This window comes from Acomys minous (genome assembly GCF_964271855.1).
Source record: "Acomys minous genome assembly, chromosome: 12".
NCBI classification, from domain to species: domain Eukaryota; kingdom Metazoa; phylum Chordata; class Mammalia; order Rodentia; family Muridae; genus Acomys; species Acomys minous.
In genome coordinates, this window is record NC_140493.1 from 68,254,795 (window position 1) to 68,272,957 (window position 18,163).

The window sequence follows — 18,163 nt, forward strand, 5'->3', positions numbered from 1 at the left end:
TTAAACATTGATATGGGGGCCAGAAGCCCCTTTCCCACCGAGGCAACTAATCCTAAGACATCCCCAGAAGCCGGCCTGAGCCTGGAGAAGGGAGCTACAGGAGCAGACAGTTGAGGAGGCCAGGTCTGGCCAGGCAAGAGGGTAGATCCAAGATGCTCAGACACCCAGCAAGCCTGCTAAAGAGCCTGTTCACCCAACTGTAGCAAGTCTGGGATCCTGGTTGGTCACCTTCAGCCTGGGCCTCAAGGCACAGAGTGAAGGGATGAGACTCAGATGGAGGCGGGCCTCCCAGGGTCTCACCTCTTCAGCAGTGCTCGCTTTCTCCAAGGATGAGCTCTCTGAAAACTGGCCCAAGGCCACCCAGACCAGAAGCTCTGCATTCCAAGGCAACGAAAGGACAATGGTTGCCTCTTTACTCTCTTGCTCTGCTCTTCACAGCTCTGGGAACTACCAGCTCTTGGCTTTCCTGACCGTCTACCACCATCAAGACAAAGCGGTGGTGGGCGTGGTGATGCAAGCCTGTGTGTTATATCAGCTCGTGGAGGGTAGAGGTGAGAGGGTGGGGCATACTAGGACAATCTCAGCTACATATCAAGTTCAAGGCCAGTGATTTGATCTTTATTAACAAAAGCTGGGCATGGGCTGGGTGTTGAGGAGCAGGCCTGTAATCCCAGCACTCAGGGAGGCAGAGGCAGGCAGAACTCTGTGAGTTTGAGGCCAGCCTGGTCTACAAAGCAAGTCCAGGACAGCCAATAGAGAAATCCTGTCTTGAAAAAAGAACAAAACAAAACCACAAACAAACAAAAAAGCTGGGCATGGACTATAGAGATAGCTCAATGGGTCAAGAACATGGCTGCTCTTACAAAGAATCTAGGTTCAATTCCCAGCATCCACATTGTGGCTGGCAACCATCCATTAACCCCAGCTCCAGGGAATCTGATGTCCTCTTCTGGTTTCCACAAGGACCAGACATACGTATGGTGTACATATATACAAGTGGGCAAAACACCCATACACATATAAAAATAAATGTCTTTAAAAAATAAAAGTTGGGCCGCGCAGTGGTGGCTCATGCCTTTAATCCCAGCACTCAGGAGGCAGAGGCAGGTGGATCGCTGTGAGTTCGAGGCCAGCCTGGTCTACAAAGCAAGTCCAGGACAGTCAAGGATACACAGAGAGACCCTGTCTTGAAAAACCAAAATAATGAAAAACTAAAAATAAATAAATAAATAAAAGTTGGGCCAGACGGTGGTGGAGCACACCCTTAATCCCAGCACTGGGGATGCAGAGGCAGGCGGATCTCTGTGAGTTCGAGGCCAGCCTGGTCTACAAAGTGAGTCCAGGACAGCCAAGGCTAAACAGAGAAACCATGTCTGGAAAAACCAAAAAATAAATAAATAAATAAAAGTTGGGCCTGGTGGCTTATGCCTAGAAGGCCAGAACTCTGTTTTGGGCAGGAGGGTCACCCAAGATCAAGACCAGCCTAAGCTGCGTGAATCCATCTCACAAAAACAAAGACAAGACATAAGCCAGACATGGTGACACATCCTGGTACCCCAGCTCCTTGGAAGGCTGCGGCAGAACTGCCTGAGCCCAGCCTAGGCAAAACGAAAATACAACACGGCCTCACTCAGCTCCATGGCTCTTCCAAAGAATTTATTGATCATATTAACATGAATTGTAAATAGTGAGGAGGCAACAGGGGCCACATCTCAGACCTCTTCTCTGCTCCAAATGGGGACTCGAGAGACGCCAGGGTCTTCCCATCCCCTGGGAGGAACCTGAGATGCAGCGATGATGCCTGCTGCCCCTTCTCCCTAGGGCGACTGGTCCCGAGGGCTGCCTCCCCGGCTCAAGGCACAAACACTGGTTAGGGGTACCAAGGCAAGGCATGGGTTCGTTCCTGGACCAGCTGGGCCCATCTACCTTCTTCCCCTGGCCCTACTTCCCCTTTCGTCCCTTTTCTGGTCCCACGCTGGGAAGAAGGCCTAGCTGAGTGGATACTGAAACCCCAGGCCAAGCCCTTAAATTCCTGGGTCCTGGCCAGCCCTCCTCAAGCGGGAGTCCAGGTAGGTCAATACCCTGGGTAGGAGCAGTTCCCTATCCTTGTGAGACAGAGCTAGGGAGAGCTGGGCTAGAAGACGCTGGCTGAGCAAAGGCCCATCTCCTTTCATTTCCTGGAGCTTCCCTGTGCCCAGGTGAATCCAGAAGGCAAGGCTGGGGGCAATGAGGACCAGAGTGCTTTTCCTGTTCCCCGGCTTGCTGGTTAGGACCAGCATCTCCTGGGTTTCATAAACGAAGCCGCTTCATGGCTTTGGAGATTCAGGAGCTGGGTGATCCCAGACGGAGGCCATGTGGGTATCCGGAGCCTGGGGCTTTGTCTAGAGGAAGCTGCTGAGAGATCAAGGATGAAGAGCTGGGCCTGACAGGTGTGTCGTCTCGCTCCCGCTTGGCCCTACGCCAGGAGGCGGATGATGCCATTGTCTGAGCCTAGCAGGAGGTGACGTTTTGTGGGCAGCAAGGCCAGGCTAGTGAGCGTGCCACGGAAGTTCTCAGAACTGAGCTTTGTGGTGGCCTGAGACGGCGGCTCAAGCAGAGAACAGACGCCGATCTTGTTGGCCACGGTGCCAGTGACCACCTCGCTGCCATACACGTCGAAGGTGTGGATCGGATCGGACGCTGACTTGTAGTGGTGTGTGGGCTTCTGTTCTAGCTCCTTCCACACAGTCAACGAATGGTCAGAAGAGGAACTGACTAGCACACTGCCCTCTGCGGCCTGCAGAGAGGGGAGAAGGGGGAAGACAGCTTAGGTGGGGCTTGGGTACCCTGTCTACACAGTGATTTCCAAGCCAGCCACATGGTCTGGGTGATATACAGTGAGACTCTCTCCAAAAGAAAAAGTAAATATACCATTATTAATATAATCATTACTGACTGGGTAAGATGGCCTAAACCCATAAATCCAGCACTCAGAAAAGTTTGAAGCCAGCTGGTCTACATAACAAGCTCCAGGCCACCTAGAGGTTCAGAGTGAGACCTTGTCTCAAAACACAAATAAAACCAACCAACCAGCCAAAACAAAACAAAACACAAAAGAAAACCAAACAAAAAACCTGCAACCATTACTGCCACCTAAGGTCAGACTCTAGCCAGGCAGTGGTGGCGCACACCTTTAATCATAGCACCCAGGAGGCAAGGCAGGTGGATCTCTGAGTTTGAGGATAGCCTGGTCTACAGAGCAAGTTCCAGGACAGCTGGGGATACACAGAGAAACCCTATCTCGAAAAAACAAACGGGAGTATTTGTAACTCTTGTAAATGAGCAGGTTCGAGTCCCAGCACCCACATGGCAGCTCCCAATCACCCATAACCCCAGTTCCAGGGAATCTGCATTCACTTTTACCTCTGCTAGCACTGCAGGGAGCTAGCGCACATACACACAGGCAGGCAAAACACTCATATTTATAAATAAAATAGCTGGCCATGGTGGCACATGAGTTTAATCCCAGTACTTAGGAGGCAGAGGCAGGAGGATCTCTGAATTTGAGGCCAGCTTAGTCTATCTACATAGTGAGTTCCAGGACAGTCAGGGCTACATAGAGAGATCCTACCTCAAAAATACATATATATATATATATATATATATAAATAGTAAATCTTTTGAACCTTTTGTTTTGTTCTTTTTTGAGACAGGGTTTCTCTATGTTAACAGCCCTGGCTGTCTTGGAACTCACTCTGTAGACCAGGCTGGCCTCGAACTCACAGAGATCACCTGCCTCTGGGATTAGAGTGCTGTGACTAGAGGTGTGCACAACCACGCCTGACCCAATCTTTTAAGGATTTAACAAAAAAAAGGCTAAAGTTGGTTCAGTGGTCAAGAGCACCTGTTGTTGTTGCAAAGGACTTGAGCACTCACATGGAGGCTCACCACCTCCTCGAAACACAAGAAGGCAAGATGCTCATACACATGAAATAATAAAAATAAACCTAAAAGAAAATCCAACAAAATCTGTGCAGGCATTGCCACATCTAAGCTTCCTAACAGCATGTGAGGTACATGGTGCCACTGTCCTCTTTTAACACTTATTTTTATTCATGTTTGTGTGTGTGTGTGTGTGTGTGTGTGTGTGTGTGTGTGTGTGTGTATGTGTGCACCACATGAGGGCAGGTGCCCACAGAGGTGTGTGTGTGTGTGTGTGTGTGTGTGTATGTGTGCATGTGTGAGTGCACATCCCACATGAGGGTAAGTGCCCACAGAGTTGTGTGTGTGTGTGTGTGCGTGTGTGAGTGCACACCCCACATGAGGGCAGGTGCCCACAGAGGTGTGTGTGTGTGTGTGTGTGTGTGTGTGTGTGTGTGTATGTGTGAGTGCACACCCCACATGAGGGTAAGTGCCCACAGAGGTGTGTGTGTGTGTGTGTATGTGTGTGAGCGCACAACCCACATGAGGGCAGGTGTCCACAGAGGTGTGTGTGTGTGTGTGTGTGTGTGTGTGTGTGTGTGTGTGAGCGCACACCCCACATGAGGGCAGGTGCCACAGAGGTCATAAAGGGTGTTGAATTCTCTGGAGCTGGAGTTACAGACAGTTCTGAGCTGCCCAGTGCAGATGCTAAGACCCGAATTCAGGCACCTGAAAGAGCGCCTGGCAACATCCTCATCTTCCATGGGAAAAACAGGCTCAGAGACGCCCCCAAGGGAACAGGGACAGACACCCAGGATAACCCCAGAGCCATCCTGATCCTTTCTTAGAATGTTAGAACTTAGAAGGGACACTCGCAACGCAGGGCCTCTGGGGCCCTGGGCAAAGCTGGGGGCTGTCTGCTTTCCCTTGGAACAGCAGTGCACGTCCTTGTCTGTAGCCTCCATCTGGGCTGGGGAGGGGAGTCCAGCGGCTGGAAGAAACCCTCCCACAAGCAGCCCTATTACTCCCTTCCTAGAACTTGCTGGGCGGTCCCTGAGGCCTGCGATTGAACACAGAAGGCAGGAACATGACGCCCACACCTGGGCCTGTTCCTGCCCCCATCAGGACAGCCCAGCAGCGGGCATGGACTCTGCTCAGGGGTCTCCAGGCAGTAAACAGCCTCCAGGCTGAGCTTTATTTAACCTGAACTGGGTCACGGACAGGGCGCGACCCCTGATCCTCCAAGCAAGACAAATATGGACAAGGGTTACTCATTAGAACATCTCTGTGGGGCAGCAGGGTCAGGTCTAGGCCTGGTTCCTGCCCCTAGCCGGCCTTCTATGCAGCTGGTTCCTGAGCGGGCCTAAGAGGGTCACCTTCCCTGAGGAGCATGGACCTGTCCTCGCTCAGGCCAGACCCTAAGCAGAAGTGAAGGGATGGGCTCTAGGGCAGTCACCTTGATCTGTAGAATGTCCCCTTCATGGGCTGGCCAGCCTCGTAGAACCAGGCCTGTGCGGGTGTCCAGGAGCACCATGAAGCCAGAGGAGAAGCCAGCCACGACACTACGGCCGCTGGGGCTGACTGCCAAGGAGCGAACAAGCCCAGGGTTCAGCCCTCCACCCAGCCGGAACTCGTGCTGTAGGCAGAGGGAGACTGTGCCAGCCCTGACTACCCACCACCCCCAGCAGAGCATCCCACTCAAGCCCACAAGGCCAGAAAGCCTGACCCTCCCACCCCACCGACGGAAGGGAAAATCCCCAGGCCTCCAGTCCATCCCAGAGCTCCACCCACAGGGCTGCTACTCTGAGTTTCTTCCTTGACAGGTGCCTAGTGACCGACCCCCAGCAGCACAGGGAACTGCACACCTCCTGACCTGCAAGCCAGGCTTCCTGCAGTCCACAAAGCGCAGGGTGGAGTCAGAGCTGGCCATGGTGATGCTGGTATGGGGAGCAGGCATGACAGCCACAGCGGTCAGGGGCACCCGGCTGTCTGAGGGCTCTACTGTGCGAAGGGTCTTCCCTGAAAAGGGACACGGTGCGTTTGGGGACCTAGTGGCTATCAAAGAACCCTGGCTACTTCAAGCCTCTGCCTGCAGCCTGTTCCCCAGTAGCCCTCAGAAAATGCAACTCTGGGGCTTCCTCATCTTCCTCTTTCCACAGCCAAGGCAAGGGCCCACCTCCCAAACAACCCGCTCTCTTCATAGAGCATGCTCTAGGCAGCTGCTGCCCTCCCCTCACCTCCTGCCCCTCTCCCTCCCCCACCCCATCCCCCTCCCACCCCCACCCCACCCCCACCTGCCCTGACCCTACCCTATTCCTTTCCCCTATCCATTCATTTCTTTCTTTACAGCGATGACAAGTGACGCTGCACAGGAAGCCAAAGCCCTGCACGCAGAACCTTCTAAACCAGTGTTGCGTTTCACTTACAGACAGAAAGCAGCTGCTTCCAACAACAGAGTGGCTTGCCGGTAAGCTGGGGGAGGGGACTCAAACTCAGGTCCCACAGACTCTAAGCCCTAACTGTTCTTCTGTCCCGCCACACTGAATCTTCCCTTTCAAAACATGTCATTATACGTTTCCCACTCCCACTGGCCTGGCCCAGAGCACAGTAAAGCAGACACAGAACAGGGCTCACCTGGGCCCGCTCACCTGTGAAGGGGTCCCAGACGTGCACCGCCCCATCACAGCTCACCACATACTGGGGGGCCTCGAGCTGACCCACGTAGAAGACACTCTTGCGGTGCTGGGTATAGATGAGGCGGGCGGCCGTCTCACTGGTCCCGTCCCCGTAATTGTACAGTGGCCAGAGGCGCACGGTACGGTCCTTGCTGCCACTCAGAAAGAAATCCTCACTGCTCAGGGCGGCCACACATTTGACAGCCCCCGTGTGGCCTGGAAAACTCTGCAGGCGGATCTGGTGGAAGTGGAAGTGGGCATCCTGCTGGCTCACACCAATCTCGTATTGCCAGTATGCCAGCCAGTTCCCGCTCAGCCCGTGGGCACTCCGGGGCAGTTCTCGCTTCAGGGCATTGTCTTCGCTCCTGCTGCTGAGGCCCCCACCACCCACACCAGAGATGGAGCCCAGTGGCCCAGGACTCTCGGGCTGAGAGTCAGGGATCTGGATGCGATTTCCAACTAGGACACTCCCAAAGGTCCCCGAGTGCCCGTCGTCCTGGACACAGCTTCCGCTCTGAGGGTCCCATTCAGGGCCGGCGGCACTGGGCGTGCTGGGCTCCACGCTGGCTGGTTTGCGAGTGCTTGGGCCCATGCTTTCCAGGTACAGCCCTGCCAGCTCCCCCACCAACTCGTGGTTGGGGATGATTTTCCGGATGATGTCACCTGCACGGGGAAGTAGCAAAGGTCCTAAGATCAGGAAAGATGGCAGATAGCTGCTACCACCACCTATCTATCCAGGGCTCAGGAACCACAAAGGCCAAAGCAAGGTAAGAGGCCTTGGGCAACTCTGGGTAATGTAGTCCTGTCTTTAAGACTCAATTTCCTCCCTGAAGAAGTTTCCTTTACCAATACGGAGACATGAGTGCTGTCTCTATAGAGCCGCACACATATGCCAGGCGCCATGCTGGCAACGGACACAGAATGATGGCTAAGACAGATGTGTCCTGCCTCTCGGAGCTTGGAATTCTGCCGGAGCATGACACACCCAACCACAGGGCTCCTCCTCCTACCAGAGAGAAGCCCAGTCCATCACCCATCCCTCGAGGGAAGCTACCATTCCTTTGTACGTAGCTTCGGGAGGAGGCCACCATATTCTCCTATGTTCCATTCCTCAGACCTGTACGTCCAGCTCCTAAGACTTTCCTGCTGGAAAACGTTCAGATCTCTTTATACATCACTGTCCTGGTTTAGGTTTGTTTGATTTTGGTTTCTGTCAGTTTGGCAGCAGCTACAGTCATTTGGGAAAATGCCCTCACCAGATTGGCCTGTGGGGGTATTTTCTTGATTAACAACTGATGCGGGAGGGCCCAACTCACAGTAGGTGGTACCACCCCTGGGGCAGGTGGTGTGGAGTTGTTTAAGAAACCAGACTGAGGGGCTGGAGAGCTGGCCCAGTGGTTAAGAGCACGGCCTGCTCTTCCTAAAGGACCGGGGCTCAATTCCCAGCACCTACATGGCAGCTCACAACTGTCAGTAACTCCAAGATCTGACACACTCACGCCAATGCACATAAATTTAAAAAATTAAACAAAAAAAATATTAAAAAAAAAAAAAACCAGACTGAGCAAACCTCAAGGAAGAAGCCAGTGCTCCTCCGCGCTGTCCACTGGAGTTCCTGCCCTGACTTCCCTGAGTCCTAAGGTGAAGTAAGCCCCTTCCTCCCCAAGCTGCATTTGGTCATAATGTTCTATCATGATGTTCAATAGAAATCCTAAGATAATCGCCATGGAAACTGGGGGCCTGGGGCCAAGTCTGTTTGCTCTGATCCTAAAACTACTGTGCTTAATTAAAATCCACAGTTAGAAGCTGGGCCTGGTGGCTCACACCTTTAATCCCAGCGTTCAGGAGGCAGAGGCAGGTGGACTGCTGTGAGTTCGAGGCCAGTCTGGTCGACAAAGCGAGTCCAGGAGAGTTAAGGCTACACAGAGAAACCCTGTCTCGAAAAACAAAAACAAACAAACAAAAATCCACAACCACCTGGGTGTGGTGGTGCACACCTGTAATCGCAGCATCCAGGGAGGCAACAGACAGGTGGATCTCTGTGAGTTCGAGGCTAGCCTGGTCTACAAAGTGAGTCCAGGACAGCCAAGGCTATATAGAGAAACCCTGTCTCAAAATAAAAAATAAGGGGCTGGAGAGAGGGCTCAGTGGTTAAGAGCACTGCCTGCTCTTCCAAAGAACCCGGGTTCAATTCCCAGCACCCACATGGCAGCTCACAACTGTCTGTAACTCCAAGATCTGACACCCTCACACCAATACACATAAATTAAAATTAAATAAAATATTTAAAAAATAAATAAAAAATAAAATAAATAAATGCACTGCTGTCTCTGGAGGGGAAAGCATTGGGGCCCACATAGGGGAGAGATGTAGTCAGCAACTCTGTGCAAAGGAACGTGATGGGCAATACCCAAGAGGCAGGAGAAGGGCACGTAGATGGTGTACGCCATTTCCATGGTGAACACCTTCTGCAGCTCTTCCAGCAGGGTGGGGTCCACTGGCCGTCGCTGTCCATCAGAGAAGGTCGCCTCCGGCAGTTGGCCCTCTGTACAGCCCTTGGGATCATCCAGCTGCAGATCCTGCGGGCAGGAGCCCAGGGAGTCAGCAGGCCCTTAGCCCTGGCCAGCCGGCCTTCCCAGCCCAGACACACGACCTACCTGCTGCCGAAGCTCGTGCAGATGGGAGAAGACTTGAAAGAAGGTGGCCACCGGCTCACTCAGGTGCTGCTGGACCATCTCCTGTCCAATGCGCAAGCAGATGAGGGCGATGAGACTAACAGTCTTCACACACAGGACTGTCCGGGCCTGGGCCCCACTCGGGAACCTAGGAACAGAGCGATGAGTTCCAAGCCCTTCCCCGAAGGACTTGACTAAGTCCACCAGGAACTTCAAATAAAAGGAGTTGTAAGGCTGATCAGTCCAAACCAGCTGAGGAAATGGAGGCACAGAAAACAGCGTGGGCCGGGCGGTGGTGGTGCACGCGTTTAGTCCCAGCACTTGGGAGGCAGAGGCAGGCGGATCGCTGTGAGTTCGAGGCCAGCCTGGTCTACAAAGGGAGTCCGGGACAGTCAAGGCTACACAGAGAAACCCTGTCTCAAAAAACAAACAAACAAACAAGCAGAAAACAGCATGGCTTAGTCAGGGTTGCAGGTAAGACAGAACATGACCTTTTAAAAAAATTTTATGTGTATGAGTGTTTTGCCTGCACATATGTCTGTGCACATGCATGCAGTGACCACACAGACCAGAAGAGGGTGGCAGGTCCCCTAGAGCTGGAGTGACAGATGGTTGTGAGAAACCATGTAGGTGCTGGGACTCTAACCCGGATCCTCCAGAAGCGCAGCCAGTGCTCCTAAGCCCCAAGCCACTCTTTCCAGCCTGCATTTTTGTTTTTCTGAGGTGTTAGAGCTTAAATGTAGCACCTCCTGCATGATGGGAAAGAGGCCTATCACCAAGCTACACCACAAGCCAGAACCAGGACTTTCCTTCATTTTTTGAGGGGGGGGGATGGGGGGTTTCGAGACAGGGTTTCTCTGTGTAGCCATGGCTGTCCTGGACTCACCTTGTAGACCAGGCTGGCCTCGAACTCACAGCGATCCACCTGCCTCTGCCTCCCGAGTGCTGGGATTAAAGGCGTGCGCCACCACGCCCGGCCGACTTTCCTTCTTTTAAGACAAGAGCCTCACTATGTAGCCTTAGCTAGCCCAAAGCTCTCTATGTAGACCAGGCTAGCCTCAAACTCACAGAAAATCCCCCTCCGCTGAGTGCTAGAATTAAAAGGACTGCGCCACCACACCCAGCATCGGACCCACGTGACTCCGGACACCCAGGCCACTATTATCTCCTTTCCCAGGCCCTCCTGGGGGACCCTCAGCCAGGCAGTTCTGGCATGGAGCAGGGGCCTACCCTGTGACGAGGGAGGTGAGGAAGCTGAGCACAGGCAACAGGACCTCGTGGCTGATGCGGGGCAGGATGTCCATGAGGGTGGTGTCCGAGAGGTACACGATGATCTTCTGAGTCAGCGTCACCGCCGCCAGCAGCCCGGCCTCCTTGCGGCTGTTCAGTCGGCTGGGGCCTGAGTTGCTCCCTGGGGCCACCTGGGGCCACAGAACAGATGAGGGCCAGGCCACCCCACAGACGTCCTGGAACCCCCCCCTAGAGGTTTGGGGGCAGTCCTTGGATCCTTCACAACCTCCCCACCCTGGGCCCTGCTAAGCCAGTGACTGACCAGGTAGCTGATATAGGGCAGGTACTGGTAGGTGAGAACAGGCTCTCCGTATAGGTGGGCGATGTGGAGCAGACAGCTGAGCACAGGGCCCGACACTATGTCACCTAGTACTGGCCTCTTCTGGTAGATGTTGCCGGCACTCAGTGGGGGGCTGTCATCACTGCTGACCGTGAACTGCTGCCGAGTGGGCCCTGCCAAGGAAGGGCCAGCAGCCTTGAGATGCTAGTGGAGGGCAGGAGGGAAGTCGGCTTTCCAAGACCGTGGGGCAGCTTCTAAGACAATTCTAAACTGGGCCCCTCCCCCACTTCCCAAGCCAAGAAACGGAGCCAACAGGCTAAGACCCAGAACCTGCCCAGGAAGTGATGGGAAGGTAGGGGAAGGGAATCCCCTAGAGAAGGCTAAGGAGCAGAAGCCTAGGGGAGAAACTTGGTCTCCAGCACTAAACAGAGGCCTTACCAATATAACAGGACGTCAGCAGGCGCAGCAGGTTCCGGGCTACATAGCGAGAGGCCACTGTGGGGCCCAGCTTGGCGGACAGCCAGCGGACCATCTTGCAGGCTGTATCTGTAGGGCAGGAGCAGGCCGTGAGCTCATCAGATAACTCACCCTTTCCACCCGACCCGATACACCGCGCCCCACCCTGCCCAGCCAACTCTGGCTATGGGGAGCCTGGCCACCCTGGGCCCATGCACTTAGCCATGGTAGAGGCTCCTAGTCAATGCCCCACGGTAGGTGGGTCCTGCAGGAAGGCCATCCTTTCCACAGTGTTCCCAAGTTCCCAAGTACAGGCTTGCCCCTGGCTACCACCCCTGTGACTTCTCTTAAGTAAACCATTTTAGTCTTTCGCTGCCTCTTGCATGGAAACCATGAGAGCCTGAGACTTACACACACGCTGTCCCCTCTCTCTGGAATATTCTTCCCACATCACGCCTGTTTGGCTCTTCCATTTACACCTCAACCATCACTTACTTTTATTTCTGACTTCTTTTCTGGTGCTAGAGATAAGACACGCAGGGCCTCCTCACACATACTAGCAAGTGCTCTACCACTCACCTCCACCCCCCAGCCCATGACGTCTCTTTTTTTATTTTTTGAGGTTTTTTGTTTTGTTTTGTTTTGTTTTTATCTTTTTGACACAGGGTTTCTCTGTGTAACAGTCCTGGTTGTCCTGGACTCACTTTGTAGACTGGCCTCGAACTCACAGAGATCTATCCACCTGTCTCTGCCTCCCCAGTACTGGGATTAAAGGCATGCGCTACCATGCCCGGCCCCGAGATGTCCCCTTTAAAGGTGCCTTCTCCGACTCCTGAGAGCTAAATCTAAGTCCGCTTTCGACTCACGCACAGCACTAATATACGGTACTTTCAGACCACCATGCAGGGATGTGAGCTCTGTGCCCTATGCTCAGCACAGGAAACGCTGAAGGAAAAATGGCGGACCAATGTCTCCTAGGCTCAAGGACTCACCAAGGAGAATCTTCTGTTCTTTGCCTTCCGTCTGCTCTGTCAGGGGCTCCTCTTCCTCTTCTCTGTCTCTCCCATCACCAGGGCCCACAACCGTCTCCATGGACAGCATTGTGTCAGACAGAGCGAGCTCAGATGCTCCTGTGACTTCCTCCTGCTCCTCCTCCTCCTCCTCTTCCTCCTCCAACACCACACAGCCTTCCTCCTCCTCCTCCTCCTCGTCCTCAGAGCCCTCGCTTTGCTTCAAGTCCTGGCTGCTGTCACCTGACTTCAGGCTGTTCTTGTCCACAGGGGCACCCCCATCATCCCCACCCCGCTCCTCGCCCTGTGAGGTCTCGCTAGTGCTGCTCTTGTCACTCAGCTGGCCCAGGCTCACGGCCTCAGCCTCCTGGGACTGTGGCGATTCAGCCACATAGAGTCCGGCTTGGAAGTCCTCTGTGTCCGGCAAGTCGGCCTGGTCATGGAAACTGACCCCTGACCTGTAGTCTGGGAGCCCCAGTCCTGAAGATGCAGCAGGCTCCCCATCGATCTGAATGTCCTCCCCAAAGGCACAGGAGCCAGGGCCGGACCTTGGGAGCTCGCTTTCCTCATCCTCAGTGGTCCCAACCAGGCCTCTGCTCTCCTCCTGGGCGGCCTCCACCCCAGCGAGGACCTGCAGGACGTGGGGCAGCAGGTGGATGAGGAAAGCCTGCAAGCCCAGCCGCACTACCAGCTGGGCCACAAAACAGTCAGTGTACAAGTAGAAGCGGCCATGCAGCCTCCAGGGGCTCTCATAGGCGCCAATGAGAGGCTTCAGGAGGTACTTATTGGCATTTTTGGGGCCCAGGGCCTTGGCAACAGGTTCAAACAGGTACCAGGCTGTGTACACAGCTGTGTGCTCCTCAGACATGAGGGACAGCACGAAGGGCAGCAGGATCTCCAATCCCTCGGGAGTGATGTCATTTAGCACTGCACCCAGCTGCTGCCACAGAGCAAACACCAGCTCCCGCCCCTGGGCCTCATCCTCCACACGCCTGGCCTGGTACATGCGAATGAACTTGTGCAGAGCCGGGAAGTAGGGGGGGAAGGGGACCACGGAGCTGAAGGGGCTGAGGAGCTGGGCTGGGCTGGGCGGGGGCAACCCCTGGGAAACAGGCCTGTACTCAAACAGCGGGTCTAACTTGCCCTTCTTCGCCACGGGACCTTTGGGTGCGCTCAGCTGCAGAAGCGTGTCCAGCACGGGCTGCAAAGACACAGGGATGTCCTTGGGGTGGCGTGTGCAGAGACCCCGAACGGCCTCAAAGCGTGCCCACAAAGGTGCGTCGGGCTGCAGTGTCCGGACCTTGGTGGCAAACACCATCTCAGCCAACAGGACACCCAGCACCTGCATGTCACGATGGAAGAGACTCTGCAGGTGCACAGGAGGCTGGACCTGAGGCTGTTCAGGTACCTCCAACTGGCTCCCTAGGCCTTTGGCCAGGAAGTTACCCATCTTCTCCAGCTCCTCCAAGGCTTGGATGGGACTAAAACCCTCAGGGAGAACAATCTTCCCCTCATCGCCCTCCCCAGGGTCCGACCCAGGCGCTTTGCTCCTGCGGCCTGGCCGAGAGCCTGAAGTCGCTGAAAAGGACAGCAGGCTGGGTGACGCTTGGCTGGAGGAAGAGCCCGGCTGGTCACTTGCTTTCCCAGGGAGGGAGATGGAGTCCAGAGCTTCCGTAGCCTGTTCTAAGTCATCTTCCCCTGTCACAGGCCTGTCTCTGGGCCAGCCAGTCTCACACGGAGTGGCCTCTAAAACAAGCCTGCCCGCGCCGTTCGGAAGCGGCCCTGAAACGTCCTCCTGGCCTGTGGCCTCCTGAATAGGCTGCACCAATAGCCTGGGGATGAGAGGAGGCTCTGGGGCCAGGGCAGGAGGCCCAGCCAGACGCTGGGGGTGTGGCTGATCAAAGAGCTGTACCACACCGTAGCTGGTCAGGTGAGTGTGGGCATCCACCAGGTGTAGGCACACATTCTTTTCTTTCACAGCCTCTTTGCCTTGGAGTTTGTAGCCGAAAGTAAGGTCAATCCAGTGATGCAGGTCTTGGGACACCTCCCAGCTCTCCAGGAGCGCCCTGTGGGCGGCCACAAACTCCTGGTTAGAACTGCACCAGGCTGGCACATCCAGGTCAGGCATGTCAGGGTGGATAGAGCAAAAGATGGAGGGGTCCGTGTAGAACTCGGGGATACACTCGTCAGGTGTCCAGGTCTGCATGCGCTCCATAGTGGCAGGGTACTCGTGGGGCTCCCACTGTGCTCGGACATGCCCACAGAGCACCGAGCGGGGTGTGCGCCGAGCCTTGTATACATAGTACGTGATGTCGGAGAGCACGTCAGAGATGTGGTGTGGAACGTGAGGCGGCTCGCCACTTCCTCCAGCACCACCCGCTACAAACGCCTGCCGCGTCATCTCGTAGGTGAAGTCCAACTGCTTGTCTCCTTTGTTGAGTCGGAACTTGGATTTGCGAAGGTCTCGAAAGCGCCCATAGGGCGTAGTGAAGTCCACCACCCAAGGCAGCACCGGGTGATAGTTGGGATCCCCCTGTCGCCGCCCTGCCAAGCGATTCAGCTGCATGAGGTAGTGGAAGTTGCTGATTCGGCCGTGGACCCAGTCTAGCACGAGGCCCCTAAGTTCCTTGTGGCAGGTGGGGCACTTGGGTCTTCCTGCTTCCTCTTTCCCGGCCTTCACGTCTGTCCCGTTTTCTTCTACGGAGGAGACGTCCTGAAGGTTCTCATCCTCAGAAGGCATCTCATAAGCACTCAGGTCCAGCCGGAGCTCACTGCAAAGCTTCTCGTCCACAGCAATGTGGTGCAAAGACAGGGCCCCGCAGGCCAGCCCCTGGCGGTGACAGGCATCCATGGCCCTCAGGACACGGAAGAGAACGAAGAGCACCTTGGCTTGGCTGTTGGTCAGCTTGGCGGGGCTGAAGGTAACTACATCGTGCAGGGAGAACTGCACATAGGGGTGGACCACATATAACATCTCCGGCGACTCGAGCAGGGCCTCAGCTCGCAAAAGGCTGGGGCAGGCAGGGCTGCCCCGAGAGGGGCAGGGCCCATCTCTGACATTTGATGGACAATGGATGGATTCACCCACTGGCAGGAAGGCGCATCCATAGACCCTCTGTAGAGCCTGTTTTATAGAGTCTAGGGCAGGTACAGCTGAAGGGGCGCTGCTATGGCTACAGGGTTGCCCGTAAGTGTGGTACGCATGGCGCCACAGGTTCCGGTAATTCTGGGCAGCCACCTCCTGCATGAAACGAGCGAGAGTCTCGGGGCTACAGGACCGCTCCTCAAAGGGCAAGACTCCACCCAGAGGGTAAGACAGTCTCCGTTTCCGCAGCCCGTGCACCTCCACTCTCGTCCAGCCCGGGGGCAGCCTCTGTACCGAGCGTTGCAGTAGAGTCCTCACTTCCGCTTCCCCCAGGCCGTCGGCGCGGGGACAGGGTCCCAGCCGGCGCTCGCGGAGACTAGCCAGCCAACGCGCAGGCACTAGGGCCACCACGTGGGTGCCCCCCGGCGCAGGGGCCAGCTGCCGGGCATCGATGTTCAGATCTCTCTCCACGGCCCGGAGCAGCTCCTCCATGTCAGGTCCTGAAGATGGGGACCAGCCCTCGGTCTCTGCAGTAAGAACCACTTTCCGGCTTCTGCTCCCCTGAGCCATCTAGTCCTGGCCGCCTGAGGGCAGCGCCAGGCTGAGCCTGGCCACGGCCCTCCTCGCAGCGGCTTCCGGGGTGCCAGGCCGGAAAGATTGGGATGGGCGAGGAGCGGGGGATGGGGTGCAGGTGACTGGGCGAACCAGCAACAAAGGAGAGGAGATCTGAGGGTGCTCTTACCCCTCCGCAGGGTCCTGCGCTCTGGGGTGCAGCGGGGCGGGGAGCCCGGAGCGCCAGCGCTGTGCTCCACCGTGACGGGTCAGCTGATGCCGGTCATGTGATCGCCCAGACACGGAAACAACCGCACGTGTCTCTAAAGGGCCCTGTGAGACCCCGCCTCCTGCTCTTGCTCCTTCCTCTCTCCTGCGGCTTTTAGGGCTTGCTCTGTCCCAGCATGGCTTGGTTCTTGGACCCCTGGGCAACCCAGCCGCCCTTAGGTGCAGAGGAAGACCATCCTAAACACTGGCCCTTTCTCCCCTCTCTGATTTCTCCTACAGGCTCTGATCTAGGGAGGCTCATCTCGAAAATGCTAGCCCTTTAGCCAAGTATCAGCTCTGCCAAAAGCACTTGATTCGTAACTTGTCATTTGGCCCTCACAACGGTCTGGGAAGTCGAGGAGTGGCCCAGGCACAGAGGCCTGGAGTTTTTAAAAGGAAATGTTCTCCTGAGACCTCCTGTTGGAAATGTAGATGGTACAGAACCAGCTAGCTGGCGTGGTGACATCCTTGCAGATGCTACTATGGCTCTAGGCAGGGTGAAGGACAGGACGGGGGACAGAAACCAGAAAGTCTGTGCTCAAACTGCCGGTCTCTGGATAAAAGAGTTGGGTTTTGGCTCATGTAAGGCCAGGCCAACAATAAAACCACTTTGTGTGCTCCATCACGGTCTTGTGTGCTTCTACATGCGTGTTTGTGAGTTAAGTCTCCTACCTGGGAGTTTGGTGCTAAAGGCGGGCGGTGGTGGGGCACACCTTTAATCCCAGCACTCGGGAAGCAGAGGCAGGCAGATCACTGTGAGTTCAAGGCCAGCCTGGTCTACAAAGTGACTCTAGGACAGCCAAGGCTAACACAGAGAGACCCTGTCTCAAAAAAACAAACAAACAAAAAATTTAAATCTAGATGTAATGGTACACAACTTTAATCCCAGCATTTGAGAGCCAGACATAGGCAGATCTCTGTGAGTTCCAGACCAGCAAAGGCTACATAGTGAGACCCTGTCTCAAAATAAATGAATAAGACAGATCAGGCAGAAGATCATTGCAAGTTCAAAGCCAGTGTAGTTAAGAAGAGACTTCCAGGCCACTCAGGGCTGCACAACAAAACTGAGCTTGAAAAAGGAAGCGGGAGAGAAGAAAAAAGAAAAGAAGAAAGACTGCCCAGAGAAAAGATGTCAATGCTGTAGCTATGACAGATTCCGTCTGTTTCTTCTTCATGGGCTGCTGGAGCCCCAGATGTGCCTGATCACATGACCTCATATGTAGTGACTTCCCCGTGTATGGAGTGTTTACCAGGAGCCAGCCACCTGCCAAGAGCTTTACATATCTTGTTTCATTTAATTTTCTTTCTCTTTCTGGTTTGTTTGGTTCCTTTCTGTCTTCACCGTGTGTGAGCGTGCGCGCGCGCGCGCGCGCGCGCGTGTGTGTGTGTGTGTGTGTGTGTGTGTGAGTGCGCGCGCGCAAGTATGCCTTGGTGCACACCTGGTGCTCAGAGGACAACTTTGGAAAGTTGGGGTGCTCCTTACCCCAAAGATGAGGGACTCAAGCTCAGGTCATGAGGCTTGTGCGGCAGGCTTTTTTAATGGATGGGCCATTTCACCAGCTCGAGGTTGGGGAATCTTTGGCAGTTAATATTGCAAGCACATGCCATCACATCCAGCTTGGCAGTGTGGCTTTATAAAGCTAATGCTAAGCCTATCACTGTGGCTCAACTCTGTAACCCCAGTAAGCAGGAGGCAGAAGCAAGTTCAAGGCCAGCCCGGTTTACAAATTGAGTTCTAAGACAGCCAGGACTACATCGTCATGCCACGTTTCAAAAGACCAAAGCAAGCCAGGCGTGGTGGCGCACGCCTTTAATCCCAGCACTCAGGAGGCAGAGCTAGGTGGATCTCTGTGAGTTCGAGGTCAGCCTGGTCTACAAAGCGAGTCCAGGATAGCCAAGATAACATAGAGAAACCCTGTCTCGAAAAAACAAAACAAAACAAACAAACAAAAAATACCAAAGCAAAACAAAGT

At 54.9% G+C, this 18,163-nt stretch overlaps 1 protein-coding gene and 1 long non-coding RNA gene across 3 annotated transcripts; one reads left to right on the forward strand and one right to left on the reverse strand.

Moving 5' to 3' along the window:
- Positions 1 to 1,635: 1,635 nt before the first annotated feature.
- On the reverse strand, positions 1,636 to 16,130 carry WDR81 (WD repeat domain 81). 2 transcript variants are annotated; one of them, XM_084802738.1, is made up of 10 exons: positions 12,269 to 16,130; positions 11,259 to 11,366; positions 10,803 to 10,993; positions 10,481 to 10,671; positions 9,233 to 9,398; positions 8,986 to 9,154; positions 6,549 to 7,238; positions 5,774 to 5,919; positions 5,357 to 5,536; positions 1,636 to 2,776 (listed from the first exon to the last, which is right to left on the reverse strand). In XM_084802738.1, exons 1-10 carry the CDS (start codon positions 15,939 to 15,941, stop codon positions 2,456 to 2,458), a joined length of 5,835 nt encoding a protein of 1,944 aa, XP_084658864.1. In that variant the 5' UTR covers positions 15,942 to 16,130; the 3' UTR covers positions 1,636 to 2,455. The 2 variants fall into 2 exon arrangements, 1 of the variants encoding a protein (XP_084658864.1); XR_014783448.1 differs by lacking the exon at positions 1,636 to 2,776 and having other exon boundaries at positions 5,401 to 5,536; positions 6,535 to 7,238.
- On the forward strand, positions 15,771 to 16,812 carry LOC311609641. Its single transcript, XR_014783453.1, has 3 exons — positions 15,771 to 15,903; positions 16,124 to 16,258; positions 16,431 to 16,812. It is a non-coding gene; the product is annotated as an uncharacterized lncRNA (long non-coding RNA).
- The last annotated feature ends 1,351 nt before the right edge of the window (positions 16,813 to 18,163 follow it).

What these genes read in the sequence shown, in the direction of transcription:
- WDR81 (XM_084802738.1), bottom strand. Translation starts at nt 15,941, where the DNA reads ATGGCTCAGGGGAGCAGAAGCCGGAAAGTGGTTCTTACTGCAGAGACC. An exon ending in GCTGACGTCCTGTTATATTG is followed by an intron (nt 10,994 to 11,258) that starts GTAAGGCCTCTG and finishes CTTCCTTGGCAG; the next exon opens with GGCCCACTCGGCAGCAGTTC. An exon ending in GCCCTTCTCCTGCCTCTTGG is followed by an intron (nt 7,239 to 8,985) that starts GTATTGCCCATC and finishes TTCCCCGTGCAG; the next exon opens with GTGACATCATCCGGAAAATC.